This window comes from Xiphophorus hellerii, chromosome 9 (genome assembly GCF_003331165.1).
Source record: "Xiphophorus hellerii strain 12219 chromosome 9, Xiphophorus_hellerii-4.1, whole genome shotgun sequence".
NCBI lineage: Eukaryota > Metazoa > Chordata > Actinopteri > Cyprinodontiformes > Poeciliidae > Xiphophorus > Xiphophorus hellerii.
Genome location: NC_045680.1, coordinates 29,221,497 through 29,237,382, shown reverse-complemented (window position 1 = coordinate 29,237,382; position 15,886 = coordinate 29,221,497). Strand labels below are relative to the sequence as shown.

General features: G+C 39.8%; 2 protein-coding genes across 2 annotated transcripts in view; both read right to left on the bottom strand.

The window, feature by feature from the left end:
* The window catches only part of LOC116726052 (uncharacterized), a 591,833-nt gene that overhangs the window by 403,802 nt on the left and 172,145 nt on the right, over positions 1-15,886 (bottom strand). The window lies entirely within an intron of this gene.
* The window catches only part of LOC116725903 (rho GTPase-activating protein 39-like), a 103,627-nt gene that overhangs the window by 39,058 nt on the left and 48,683 nt on the right, over positions 1-15,886 (bottom strand). The window contains exon 2 of the mRNA XM_032572308.1: positions 9,322-9,738. Coding sequence (XP_032428199.1) covers positions 9,322-9,738 — 417 coding nt within the window. The remainder of the gene's footprint in view (positions 1-9,321; positions 9,739-15,886) is intronic.

Here is a 15,886-nt window from a genome sequence, read left to right as displayed (position 1 = left end):
TTCATGATGTGTCCCAGTACTGCTGTGCTTTGCAAGACAGCTAGGGTGCTTTTCAGAGCAGTCATATGTCAGCAGAGTGAAGAGGAGGGGGTTCAGCAGACCGCCCTGCGGCCAGCCAGGGCTGAGGGTGATGGAAAGAAGAGGATAGGATTGTGGATCCAGTCTGAGGTCTGTTGGTCAGGAAGTCCAGAATCCAGTTCAGGGTTTCCACCAGAAAACTTGCTAAGCCCGGTGGTGGTTCCACTAGCAGTCCACTGGGATTTTTTTTATTAAAAGATGTTAATTTGACAGGAATTGTAAAAATATTAGTGAGTAATTATGTTACTGGAAGACATTGCTGTCAATTCATTCTTCAGAGTCTTAAAAACAACAAATCCAAAATAATACTATTAAAATAAACATCAATTATTTGCACTTCTTTTAAATCCAAATTAAGTCATCAGTCAGTGAATCTAAAACCATGAAGTGCTGCTGATCACATTTAGAATGAAGCAGCTGCTTAAGGCCCTCCAGGCCTTCAGGTGACTCATAAATGCTAACATTTTATCACAGACCAATGTAAATTTAACATTTGTTTATTGAAAATATCAATGCTGTTAAATTTGATTTTATGGTTTCAGCATACAAGTAAATATAATTGCTTAACATTTAAATGTAAGATTTTAAGGAGTTGGCTAGTTTACTTTGGAGAAGTTCAAAGAATAATCTTCATAGTCAGATTATTGTTGCAGATACAATCTGATGCTATGAGTTTAATCTATGAGTCTGAGCTCTGTTCACATACAGGTGCTGGTCAAAAAATTAGAAAATCATGAAAAAGTTTTTTTAAATCAGTAATTCCATCCAAAAAATAAAAATTGTATATTATATTCATATAGACTGATATATTTCAAATGTTTATTTGTATTGGACAACTAATTAAAACTCCAAATTCAGTATCTCATCAAATTAAAATATTGTGAAAAGGTTCAATATTGAAGACCCTTTGTCCCACACACTTATCAGCTAAATATCTCAAAACACCTGCAAAGGCCTTTAAATGGTCCAATTCTGTAAGCTAAACCATAATGGGGATGACTGCTGACCTGATAGTGGTCCAAAAGATGACCTCTGACACCTTGAACAAGAGGGCAAGACACAGATGTTATTGCTAAAGAGGCTGGCTGTACAGAGCTCTGAGTCCAAGCACATTCATAGAGAAGTGAAGGGAAGGAAAAGATGTGGTAGGAAAAAAATTGACAATCGGGATAAAGCACCCTGGTGGGGATTTTGAAATAAAACCTATTTAAAAATGTGGGGGAGATTCGCAGAGTGGACTGCAGCTGGACTCAGTGCTTTAAGAACCACCACACACAGATACGTATATGCAAGTCATGGGTTTCAGCTGTCGCATTCCTTGTGTCAAACCACTCCTGAGCAAGAGACAATGTCAGAAGCATCTCAAATGGGCTGAAGAGCAAAAGTACTGGGCTGCTGCTGAGTGATCTAAAGTGATGTTCTCTGATGAAGGTAAATTTTACATTTCCTTTGGAAATCAAGGACTCAGAGTCTGGAGAAAGAGAGAACAGGCACAGAATTGCTTGAGGTCAAGTGTAACGTTTCCACAGTCAGTGCTGGTTTAGGTGCCATGTCATCTTCTGGTGTTGGTCCACCGTGTTTTCTGAGGTCCAAGGTCAACACAGTCATCTACTAGGGAGCTTTAGAACACTCCTTGCTTCCTGCTGCTCAACAACTTTATGGAGATGCAGATTTAATTTTCAAACATTACTTAGCACCCACACACAGTGCCAGAGCTACCAGCACCCAGTTTAAGGATCATGCCATCCCTGTTCTTAATTGGCCAGCAAACTCTCCTGACTTAACCCCATAGAAACTATATGAACTTTTGTGAAGAGGAAGATGCGATACACCAGACTCAACAATTCAGAAGAGCTGAAGGTCACAATCAGAGCAACCTAGACTCTCATAACACCAGAGCAGTGCCACAGACTGATTAGCTCCATGTCACGCCGCATTGCTGCAGTAATCCAGACAAAAGGAGCCCAAATAAGTATTAAGTGCTGTACTGTACATGCTCATACTTTTCATGGTCATATTTTTCAATTGGCCTACATTTCTAAAAATCCTTTTTGTATTGGTTTTAAGTAATATTCTAATTTTCTGAGATACTGAATTTGAGCTTTCATTAGTTGTCAGTTATAATCATCAATATTAAAAGAAAAAAATATTTGAAATATATCAGTCTGTGTGTAACAAATGAATATAATATACAAGTTTCACTTTTTGAATTGAATTACTGATTTAAATAAACTTTTTCATAATATAAATTTTTTTTGACCAGCACCTGTACATCTCAGTAAACTACAATTGTCACTGACTGCTTTTAAGGTAGGCCAATTAAACTACCCTCTTCTCCCAGAATTTACTAAATCTACTTTGAAATGTTGTTAGAGGTGTTGATGTTCTTAGCAGGGAGAGGGGCCCCTAAATCAAGTTCTGCTCAATGTGTCATACAACCTTGGACCGGCCCTGCATGATGAGCTAAATCTGCTGCACTGCACATCTCTGCTGGATACAGACGGGAAAATGGGAGATTTAATTTATGTAGCTTCAGTATCACTTCCATTTTATGTCTGTTGGGTTTTCAATAACCGCTATAGATTTTTAAAAAATGATTTTCAAACATTATTAGGCCAGAGCAACTCTTCGCTGTGAAGGCCCTCTTGTAATCGCAAAAATTTCTTCTTATTTTTCTGCAAAAAGAAGCAGCTTTTTGGAGGCTTTAACATATTCAAAACTCACCAACTTACATGTCTAATCAGAAGAAGTTGTAAACATGGAAACATTATAAAGATAGAAAGTTGTATATAATTGACAAGTCAAAATTGCTAACGGGCTGCACAGTGGCGCAGTTGGTAGCACTGTTGCCTTGCAGCAAGAAGGTCCTGGGTTCGATTCCTGGCCAGGGTCTTTCTGCATGGAGTTTGCATGTTCTCCCTGTGCATGCGTGGGTTCTCTCCGGGTACTCCGGCTTCCTCCCACAGTCCAAAAACATGACTGTCAGGTTAATTGGTCTCTCTAAATTCTCCGTAGGTGTGAGTGTGTGTGTGCATGGTTGTTTATCCTGTATGTCTCTGTGTTGCCCTGCGACAGACTGGCGACCTGTCCAGGGTGTACCCTGCCTCTCGCCCGGAACGTAGCTGGAGATAGACACCAGCAACCCTCCCGACCCCATTAGGGACAAGGGTGAACAGAAAATTCACAGAAATGGACAAAATTGCTAACATTCGGGGTTGTGTCTTGGGGACAGCCTTCATGTTCACCTTGGTGAAGAAGAGATTGTGAAGACCATCAAGGTTTGGAGAGAAGAATTGCAACCCTGGTGAGGCCAAACTCTGAGGTAAAGGTTGTGGTTTCAGAATTTGGATTTACTCTCAAATCTGCTGCTTCACACTGGTTTTTTTTTTTTCTTTTTGTTGGATCAAAGGACCTTCACAGTTTTTGTCAAGAACATGTTCAAGATTTTTTTTAATTAGGTTTTTGGGGCTACATCTGCCCATTGGGGAAAAATATATATATATTTTTTGTATAGATATATTTATTCAGAATGTACAACCATCCCAAATCTACATCCAGTGCACAATAGTACATAATTTTTTTTGATTGAAAAAACAAACTGATAGGGAATTGATACTTTTTAACATTTATTTACTGATGCATCTGCTGTTTTTCTACTTCTGCAAGAAGTGATTTCCAGTTAAAGATGTTTCCAGACAATATGCAGACGCTTTCGCAGGTGTCTACGAAAATAGGTAACATCCTGTGTAAACCGAAGCTGTCTTAAAGAGTTACCATACAGTTGATGCATTTTCCTTTACTTGCCTATGCTGTTGAATTATCACTATGACGACACGCCTATGCTTAGAAGTTAATAAATATTGAAGGGCTGCAGGCCCCTGTTGGAGCTGGCGAGTTAACTCGTGTGACGCAGCTAAGTCTGACATACTTCTCCCCTTTTGCAAAAGACAAGTTTTTGTGTCCTTGTGATTCTTTAAAAGTTTATTTGAAGAATAAACCTAACACAACCTACAAAAATAAAACCCATCAACTCTTTCCAGAGCAAAATTACAGTAAAATTACCTTTAGCATTACACATGATATATCTTGAAAGGTCAGAAATAAGAGAAAAATAATACAGTAACAATATTAAAAGAATTGAAACAAGACCGTAAAGATCAATACAAATCAGTCTCTTAGATCTAATCTGGTGAGAATGTCCAGGAAAGGAGTCTATATCTGGTCAAACTCTGCCAATGTCCCTATTATGGACAATAAACAGCACCCTCTCCACCACATAGTGGACAGACAGCGGAGCCCCTTCTCACATAGACTGCTCCAGCTCCGCTGTCGTAGGGACAGATACAGGAAATGCCATCTCACTGTACAATAAAAGCTAAATCATTGTTCTGCACTAATCAGTCCAATTTTACACAACTGCACTATGGCACACTTGCTGTACATATATTTAAATATACATATCTGCATTTTTTGAATCTTTGCAAGGACTGCTCTAAGTTGCTTTTTATATTAACAGCATTTCATATTTTTACAATTCATAGCATTTTATATTTTATTTTTATTTTTTATTTTATCTACAACTACTACTCAGTGGTAGTTGTTATTGTGTCTTGTCTCTATGCTGTAACTGTGAAGTAATTTCCCTGCTGGGATGAATAAAGTACTTCTATTCTATTCTATTCTATTCTATGTATTGAATGGAAAAAAAAAATCAGTAGTGCAGTATGACAACAGTTCATTAATCCAATGTTTCTGGTTTGGAGGCTCCATAGATTTCCAATTTTTAAGTATACTTTTTTCCTGCAGATGATGCTAACAGAACAAAGTATTTCCTGCAAGAATTTAATTTCAAGAACATAACATCTCCAAGTATCCAAACCCTGGGACCAGAATCTAAAGAAACCCCACAAACTGCTGATGTTATCTGAATGATATTATTCCAGTAGGTTTGCAAGTGTACACAACTCCAAAGCATATGAAGAAGATCCCCAACAGACGTCTTACATCTCTGGTATTTGTCAGTGATACCTGCATTAAGTTTACTCAAAATATAAGGGAGAAAATACAGTATATGCATATTAAATTGAATTTACCTGTTTTGTTGATATTAATATTGTTTGAGATGAATTTAGTAATCTGCTCCAGCTTTGGTCATCATATTTGCATCTTAAGTCCGATTCCCATTTTGATTTTTTTGAGTACTTTTCATTAGCTGCTGAATAGTCAAGAATAATTTTGTAAACACAAGAAAGAAGTCCTTTTGTAGTCGTATGTTTGGAATCTAACAAACATGTTTCAAGCAGGGTTTCCTCTGGTTTATTTGGAAATATCTCTAATGTTTCCAATCCAGTGTCTGATCTTCAAATATTTTAAATGATTGTGATTATGCAAGTCATAAAATTCCGATAATTGACTGAAGCTGGCAAAGACATTATTGGTATAAAGATCGCAGACTGATCTAATGCCTTTTCTGGTCCAAGTTTGTAATCTGCCATCTGCTACAGGCAGGGGAATGTTGGGGTTATCTTTAAGTGGTGTATTAACCAACAATCGTATGTTTAGGTTTAAAAGAGCATGTACCAAAACCATGCATTGTAGGTAGCTAAAATTGATGTAATTGTAGAGAGTTGCTTTTTTGAACCCAAGAAGGGAATAATTGCTAATGACACGGACTTTAATTCTTGTTGTTCTATCGAGACCCACCTCACATCGTTGCCATTTGAATAAATCCACATCCAGAGAATATGAATCTGACAAGCTAAATAATATATTCTGAAATTTGGAAGGTTTAATCTACCCTAGCATAGGGAGCCTGTAGAGTAAGAAGCTTAACTCTTGGAACCTTCACCATAAAAATAGACATATTGCTTTATCCAAATCTTTAAAAAATGTCATTGAAACTTTTAAGGGGACACATTGAAATAAGTAAATAAATTTAGGTAATATAGACATTTTAATTGAGTTAACTTTGCCAACCAAAGATAGTGGGAGATCTATCCATCGTTCCAGCTCTGCTTTAGTTTTATTAATTAATGACGTGTAATGCTTTTGGTAAATTTGGTCATACAAGGAACTAATTATGATGCCACGGTATGTAAAACCATCATTGCACCATTTGAAAGAGCCCAGCAGTAATTATGTCTCCTGCTCTGTCATATTAAATGGAAACACTTCACTCTTGGAATAATTGATTTTGTAGTCCGAAACTGCACTCTGTCACCCAAGATGGAAAAGATTTAGATGGCTGAGATCCAAATACTAACAGATCGTCTGCGTACACCACAAGTTTATGTTCGTCTGTTCCCACTTTCATACCTGTTATAGATAAGTCAGAACGGATAGCAGCCACTAATGGCTCTATCACAATGGAAGATAGGCTAGGAGAACTTGGGCAGCCCTGTCTACAGCCTCAAGAGAGGCTGAATGCCTCCCATCCTGGACCCCTACCGCCAGAACAGGACCACAGAGGATGCAGTCTCCACAGCACTGAACTAAGTTCGCTCACAATTAGACAATAAAAACACTTTCGCTAGGATACTGTTCACAGATTTCAGTTCAGCATTCAACACAGTTATCCCCTCAAAACTCTTCACAAAACTCGTAGACTTAGGAATCAGACACCTCATGTGCAACTGGTTACTGGACGTCCTGACTAGTCGACCCCAACATGTCCGGCTGGATAACCACTGCTCATCTACCATCAACATAAACATCACGGTACCACAAGGCTGTGTGATGAGTCCTTTCCTTTATTCCCTACTCACCCATGACTGCAAACCTGTCCAAGGTTCCAATACCAACATTAAGTTTGCAGATGACACCACAGTGATTGGTCTCATCAAAAACAATGATGAGACAACTTGGTCAACTACAGGGAGGAAGTGGATGGTCTGGCTGAGTGGTGCTTAACCAACAACCTGAAAAAACCATGGAGCTCATTGTAGACTTTAGGAGGACCGCTGACCCACATTCACCCATTTACATCAAGGGAATAGTGGTGGAGAGTGTGAACAGCTTCAAGTTCATGGGTGTCCACATCTTCAAGGATCTCACCTGGACAACCAGCTGCTCCAAGCTGGTCAAGAAGGCTCACCAGCCCCTCTTCTTTATGAGGACTCTGAGGAAGAACCGACTGTCCTCAGACATCCTGGTGAACTTTTACCACTGCACCATTGAGAACATCCTGACCAACCGTATCCCAGTTTATTACTGGAGCTGCTCTGCCTCGGACCGGAAGGTGCTGCAGAGGTGGTGACAGCCACCCAGCGCATCATCAGAGCACCACTTCCTGCCATAGAGAACATCTACAGGAAGCGGTGTCTAAAACGGGCTGGGAAAATCATGAAAGACTCCAGTCAACCAGCACACACACTCTTCACTTTTCTGCCCTCTGGGAGGCGCTACAGGAGCCTACGGACTAGGGCCATCAGGTACTGGAACAGTTTCTTTCCCACAGCTGTCACACTCTTGACCTCCTGACACCTAAATAACAACGATGGCTGTATTCTCATATACACACGTGTTGACATGGACTGATATACCACTTATTTACCTGCACTTTTAGCTGTTAGTCACTTCTGTATATACTATATAGATAATCTACTCCTGTTCATGGTCTGTACACTCATAGCCTGTATATACGTATGCTTACAGTTTTAGCATATTTTTTAAAAAAAGAAAAAACTTCAATGTACATTTGTAATACATTTTTATTTTCTTGATAAGCACTTCTGGATCGGTGCAAACTGCATTTTGTTGCTTTGTACTTGTGATATATGCAATGACAATAAAGTTGAATTCTAATCTATTCTAGTCTATCTTGTTTACTATGCTGTAGAGCCAGAGATCAGAATGTTGTGGATGGGTCGGGGGAATATTGAAGAATTATGCCGGGAGATGTGGTAAAAGCTCCAGGTGTAATCTGGCCCTACATACTGTCCATGCAGGGCTGGATTCAGGTTGTATCACTTTGTTTCCATGGTCAGGATCAGGTCGTTATGCAGTATGTCTAGTTCTCCTTGAGCTGAGGACAAACTCTAATTGTCTATTCTTGTCCAATCAGTTAAAAATAAATAAAAATAAATAAAATGATAGACTTGAACTGGCTGGTGCTTCCATCTTGTGTTTAATGTATTACGAGTGGAATATCCATTTACAGGACAATGTGACCCCAGTACCTAACATCCACCAGTAACTGCACACAGCAACAGCTGACAGGACATAAAGATTAGATACTGAGGGCAAAGGATAGAGCTGACAGGATGCCGAGGAAGACGGTAACACACTGAGGAGGGAAACATTTTCAATGAAAAGGAACTTTAACTGTTGATAAAGCTCAATCTAATGTGAAGTGAACAGAATTCAGCTTCAGCTTGTAACTTATGAAAATATCAAAAATCATTCATCCTAGGCATTGCTTTGCTTCTTGAGAATTGTAGCTGGCATATACTCCTTCAGTGATGGAAGTTAATTTATTTACATCAGGTGGATCAGATTTTGCATGGCTTCCAGTGGAGTCAGTACTGGCTCAGTGGCAGGACTGTTGGTAGATGTGATCTTCATGCCTCAGAGGTATTAAAGGGGCCGATAATGTAAAAGAATTCAAAAGCTCTGAATAAGAGATTAAGACTTACGTGCAAAGCACTGAGAAGAATGCATATAACGCTGAAAAAATCAGATCACATAACAGATCACACTGCTATGTGATCTGATTGTTAACCTGATCAGCAGTATGCACAAGTGTCCCAGACAAAACTCTGCAGCCCCATAACTGTGAATTTGCCCATAGGTTTCTTTATTATAAACAAGAAAATGTGCATATAAAGAACAGTAACATCTAATAGATGGGGCTGTTTGAGAGTGTGGGTGTGTGTGAGACAGAGAGACATGTGCTGTGTAAAAAACAGTTTGCCAATATCACTATTGTGTCTTTGTGCAATGACAATAAAATAAGTATAAGTCTAGGTTTGGCCCAAATGATTCAAGAAGTTGATGCTGGTTCTATGAATGATGTTACCAACATTCAGGGCTGCATGGCTTTAAAATGCCAATATGATAGTATAAGAAGCAGAACCCAGAGCACTGAAGAACAGCAGCCTGGTGTTCTGTTTGAGTCTGTGAGAAAAACCAGGAAGAAGAATGAGATGAGCACAGTCTCACAGAGAAACAAGGGAGATGGGCTCATCTGAGTTACAGATATTGTATTGTTTCCTATTTAGCAGAGTTCCTAACACACAGCCTTACCTCTCTACCTCATCTTTGCTGCTCTGCTTTTCACAAAGCTCTTGGTCCAGGGAGGAGGAAGTGCTTCCTTCTCGGCTGACCCCGCTGTTACGTCCTGGGCTGTTGTCCGCAGATCCTCTCCCTTCTCCTCCAGCAGTAGAGCGGGGATTTATGGCATCTGTGTGCTGCTTCAGGGTCTGAAGCTTGGCTAATGGGATGATGTCACATCCTTGAGGCCTGTGCCACACTGTTCGCTGGGTGGAGGCATTGTAGTAGTAGAAGCGAGAAGTGTTGGGGTCAAACAGTTCCCACCACTGATTTTCACCAGTACGCTTGATGCAAACTCCCTGTGGGGGGTCCCACACACACTCGCCTGTCAGTAGGTTGGCATACATGCGCTCCCTGGTGCGGGGTTCAATGATCTCCACCCACTCCAACCTGCAGAAGGAGAATTCATGAAGAATTCTTAGCAGACAAAACAAGTGTCATCTCCATCTAAAACAGATTTTTGTTGAGGAAACAAGACTTTATCTAATTTTGCTGCCATTTGAACCTTAAATAAATTTGATTTCAGAGCTTTACCAAAAACTTGCTTCCAAATGTGAAAACTCTGACATTTTGTACAGAACCCTTTCAACCCTCAAGTTTTTCATTTGGGAATGATCAGAAGCAAAACAAAACACTAACCACCAGGAAAAACAGTGATGTTTCATATCACATTCAATTTGAGAGCCATGGCTACAACATGGCTCTCAAATTGACATGGCTCCCCTGAACACAACATATATGAATTAATTATTAATAATATCAATCTTCATAAATCTTCTCCATGTCGACCCACTAACTGCAAAGTCATGAAACTTTGCAGTAAACAGACAAAATACTCATCAAATAAAAGCTTAGACTTCATGGATTCCAACTGCATGTCATTACGCTTTACACCAAAGTTTTAGGAGGACATAACCCAACATAAATCTCTACCACAAACTTGACTTACAAATTTTTTCTTACTTTTGCATTTTGTTCTCTAGAAAATATATTTGTATCTGGTAGACAACAGTATTTTTCTAAAATAAGTAATAGTCCATAAATAAACATTTAATCTTCCATTCTCAGTCATCAGCAACGCCATTTGTGCTGACTGTGATTGGCTGATAGTGCAACAGTTGGTGAGTATGGCCTCATTCTATTAGCCCTCATAATTAAGAAGTAAAAGTAAGTGCATGTGACACAATGCATGATCTGAAACAGGAATATCATGCCTTGTGGGTCCCATTGTGGTTGGTAAAAAACTGGAGATGGCCTAGGTCAGGGGTCGGCAACCAATGGCTCCGGAGCCACGTGTGGCTCTTTCATCCTTCTGTTGTGGCTCCCAGTGACTTTGGGAAATAGAATATTTTATTAAAATTAAATCATTAAAAAATTATAAATTAAAATCATTTTTTTTTAAATTTCTAAATCTGAAGATTATGGTAAACTTGTAACATTAAAACAAAAGTTTTGAACATTTTTAGCACCCAAAATATACGTCATGTCCGCCGATGTGCGACAGGCATTCCTGGCGAACCCCACATGTCTGGCAGACCGCGTTTTTTTAGCGCACTGATTTATTGACTTTTTGATCCTTGCCTGGAAGATACATCATGAATAAATCCAAGAAAAGGAAACATTCTGAAGATGGCAGAACATTTAATGCTACGTGGACAGATCATTTTGCTTTCACCGCTGATGAAACTGGTTCACCAGTCTGCTTAATATGTGGCGAAAGACTGGCAAACAACAAGAAGTCAAATGTTGAAAGACATTTCAAGAGCAAACACTCTGTCTTTCCAAACAGACTCCAGGACCTGTCATGGATGGTGGCTTATGGGATCCTGCCGGTCAGAGCCGTCATGCATTCCCGCGGCATGTCTGCAACGTCCATCTGCCCCCGACCCGGTTGTGGCGCGCCGGAGTCGGTGAGGCACCTGCTGTGGGAGTGCAGCGCTGCTGTGGACCTGTGGGCGAAAGCCGGCTCCTTGCAATTCCCACACTTGCCAGCAAGGGAGGTCCTCCATGGACAGCTAGCGCTGTATGGGGTGAGCCAGCAGAAAACAACGAAAAAGGACTTCGCTGAGATGTGGCTCACCCTAGCCACCATCAAAGACGCCATTTGGACCTCCAGAAACTTGCTGGTGAGCAGGCGCAGGCAGATGCCCCCCGTGGCTGTGATCCGGATGGCGGCAGCAAAAAGAGGAACACCAAGGGCTGCAGGTGGCGCGCCAAGGACACAGCCACCAAGAAGAATCGCCTGCGCCTCAGTGGACGAAGGAGCCGGCGCTCCACGAAAAGAGGTCCAAGTAGCGGCGGCCTGGCTCTCCGGGTGAGGCAGGAGGGAAGGAGCTTCAGGGCAGGTTTCCCCTCTGAGCACCAGCGCTGTTTGGAAGGTCGGGACGGCTCCGGACTTGGGAAGGAGTCACCCCGGTCCTGCTCAACTTTTAACACAGAGATTTTGTATTTTATATTCTTGTTCTTAGCTTCTTTTAGTCTAAACTGATGAAATTGTAAGTTTTAAAAATTTCTGTATAATTGAAAAAAATGTAAATTTTAAAATGTTTACAGTAACAATAAATACTTTTCGAAAGAAAAAAAAAACTCTGTCTTTGCTAAAAAAATATCCCGAGGGAGAGGAGAGAAAAAAGGCCGTTTCGGAGCTGATGCAGAAGGCTGAAGCGTACGGAGCCCCTTAGGGGACATGGGGAATTGTTTTCTTTTGCGTTCCCTCGCGAAACTTTTGCGTTCCCTCGCAATACTGTACTGTTATGTTATGCAGCATAATTGAACACTGCAAGCCTTTCTTACGGTGGGCGCCGTACTTTATGCTTTAACATATGGTTATGTGAGGTTTTTCCATGAATCTTTTTGTGAAATATCTGAAGTTTTATATCTTTCTTTAGGATAGAAAGGCACCACAAACCTACGATATAAACAGAAACCTTCCGTAAGTAGGAAAGAAATAAAAATACATTATAATTTGGACTATTTCTGAGTTATTATCGCGGGAAATAAATCATCTGACAGTTTTGATTGTGTCTCTGTTGTGTTTGTACACTGTAAAAAAAAACGGCCTCATTTTACGGTAAAAAACTGGCAGCTGAGTTGCCAGAAGTTTACCGTCTTTATACGGTAAAAGTCTGGCAACCAAAACTGCCATTTTTTTACCGTATGTCTAAAATACGGTAAAATTCTGGCAACCAAAGCTGCCAGTTTTTTACCGTATTTCTAAAATACGGTAAAATTCTGGCAACCACAGCTGCCAGTTTTTTACCGTATTTGCTAAATGCAGGATTTCACCGTATTTTTGAAATACGGTAAAATTCTGGCAACCACAGCTGCCAGTTTTTCACCGTATGTTGTAAATGCAGGATTTTACCGTATTTTTAATATACGGTAAAATTCTGGCAACCACAGCTGCCAGTTTTTTACCGTATGTTGTAAATGCAGGATTCTACCGTATTTTTAAAATACGGTAAAATACCGTACTTCCTAAAATATTTTAAAAAAAATAAAATGTGGTTTTGCCGTAGTAAATACGGTCATGCTGACTGAGGCATAATATCTACATGAGTGAAAAACACATCCAGACTGTATGATATATTGACATTTTATTGTAAACCCTCCCCCCCAAAAAAAACTTATGGTAAATTACTGGTCTCTGTTCCTACCAGAATTTTACCATACAAATTATAGTACAACAACCAAGGAAGTGTAACTTGTCAAGCATTTCTATACAGAAAGTTATAAAGAAAATAATTTCTAATTAAACAAAAATACAGATTACGAGTAATCCACTTAAAGAAACAATTTCTATTTAAAAAGTCAAGTTAAAAAAAGAACTGATTCTATTTTATGTCCAGTTTCCTCACGGTATTACTGAGATCTGGAAAACAAAAACAAAACAAACAGTATGTGTCCACATAAGAGATAACATATTGTAGAAGACAAAATGGTGATAAAAGGATTCTTGTTCTGGGTTGAGAGTCACAAGTCGCTGAGATCAGACGTTGCTCAGGATGGTTGTAGTCTTCCCAGTCACAGGTTGAAATTGAGACTCGCATGTTGTCAATCGGGTGTTTCCTCTCTGCTGGAAAACAAAAAGAAAAAGTTAGAAAGATGCACTACATGAACATCTTATTCGCTTAAATGTTTGTTTCACCTTTGTTGACTTGCATATGGACACAGGTACTTCAACCAGGTGGTGTGATCATTTCTGACTGAAAATTCAGTAGTTAAACCTTTGTTTGTTGTCAACAGGTGTGATCCTCTGGTCTGCAACCAGACAAAATACACAAACTAAAAACAAATATAACTGTTTTAGGCAATTTATGAAATAGATACTCACCATTTATCTGAGTCTCATGAAGGCCAATAGGTTGTCTTCAACCATTTATGTAAGTTACATTTCCTGCAAGCTAGCAGAAACAAAGCTGTAAATGTGAACACTTTTCATACAGGCAAACAAATTGATACAGCTGAGACAATTTATGCTAGGTTAGTTTTTCTCAGTCACTTTTGGTGCATTTCTCGAGTCATTGTTGGCATTTACAAAACAGTAAGCGCATTTCTCAAAACAATTTGTAGAAACAGGAAAAATAGCATTTGTTTGCTTTCAAAATCCTTAGTTCAGCTCTTAAAATCCTGTCTGTTAACATATCAGTGACTCAAAATAATAAGTTATAGTCTCTCTATGTACAGATAAGACAGTCAAATCGATTAGTCATGAGAAGAGACTACAAAAGGATCATTTACGCCAGTGTTTCTCAACCCTGGTCCTCAACGCCCCCCTGCTCTGCATGTTTTAGATGTGCCTCTACTCCAGAACAGCTGATTCAAATGATTGGATGACAATCAAGTACTGCAGAAGCTTGTTAATCATCCAGAGATACAATTCAGGTGTGTGGCAGAAGGGAAATACCTAAACCTGCAGGACAGGGTGACGCTGAAGACCAGGATTGAGAAACACTGATTTACGCTTTTGCTATAATTTATTCATGGACCATGCCATGGTGATTCAGAAAGAAAAAGACAGAAATGCAGAGAACAAAAAAAGTAGAAAAGGAGCCACAGGACAATCTCCTCAAGGAAAACTGTACAGTGCTGTAGAAATTACATTACATTTTAATTTCCATAGTCACTTTGTTCCTTAACTCCACTGAGGAATCTTTTTTCCTCAGTGGGGTTAAGGAATGAACAGTAGGGTGGGAGGACCTCCATCAGCATCATGTTGTGGGTCTCAGCCATGTCCTGATGTTGGACTGATGGAAACTGGCAGATGTCCTCAGCCTCTTCTGACTCTTCTTCTGCTTTCCTCCCAACTATTTCCTCCTCAGCCTCACTCCTCTTCTTCTCTCTGGCTGTTCACTCTGCCCAGATACTTGTTCATCAGTTCTCAGACATGTAACATTGTGTTGTGTTCTGACTATATAGAGCATAATGTTGCCAACTGATGGTTCACAAGATGCACCTCCAATCTGTTTCAGAAAACTGGTTGATCGTTGGTTGAGCTAATGGTTCATACACTGACCTGTTAGAGAAACTCAGGACTCACTTGGGAGCAATTTACCAATTCAGGACAGATTTAGAAAATAATAGAATATAAATTAATTAATATATGATTCACATTATGACAACTTTAAGACTTATGCATGTTAAGACTTACACAATGAACTGATGCTATTTTGGAAGTTGAGAATTCAACACAGACACGTTGTTGTCCTGTTGTCCTCATTTTCTGTATACACCCTTTATCCTCCGGGTCAAAATGACCCGTCTTCAATAAACCCCCAATATAAGCAGCTTAATTGAATTTTAAACACCAAATTCTATCTTGTATATTGTCACTCACCACAAAATGTGTGAATACTTGACTTTTCCCTCTCCACTTGAATTTCTATAGCTTAAGAAAAAAAATGTGCAAAATGAGTTTCGAATGCATTTTTATTCATCACAGTGACTAATTTTCTTTTACTTTTCTCCAGTGAACAAGAGGATGTACAATACAAAAATATGAAAAATAACATAACCCATTCAACTAATTGGCACATGTAGGGCAGTATGCAAGTGCACAGCCTTTGCAGATATATTTCTTACACCTGCAGCACACAGTATGTGTTTTACAGTCTGAGGGCAGAACTGACATCTCTTCCTCTTACTTGGCTTAGCTGAGGAAGTGGCTGTGGTAGATGGATCCTCAGGTTGATCAGGAGCTGCTGCACTCTGAATAGCTTTCACAACTGCTGCTGAGGCTTCTGTGTGGGGGACATGCTTCCTTCTTTCAATGAGTGGAGTTACAAGTGCCTTTCCTAGCTGCTCCAGGAACACCCTCTTCTTGTTGTGCTTATGAGACATCCAGGTTGGGTTGATCTCTATCCAAATCACAAAGGCATTGTAGGAGGACACATCAATGATGTTGTGGAAGATGACCAGGGGCCAGCGGGCAGTCATTCTTCTGCAGCTATATGCTCCAATCACCTTATCTAGGTTGTCCACACCTCCTTTGTTTCGGTTTTATTCCAGGATGATGATTGGCTTCCTGTCCTCACGGTCA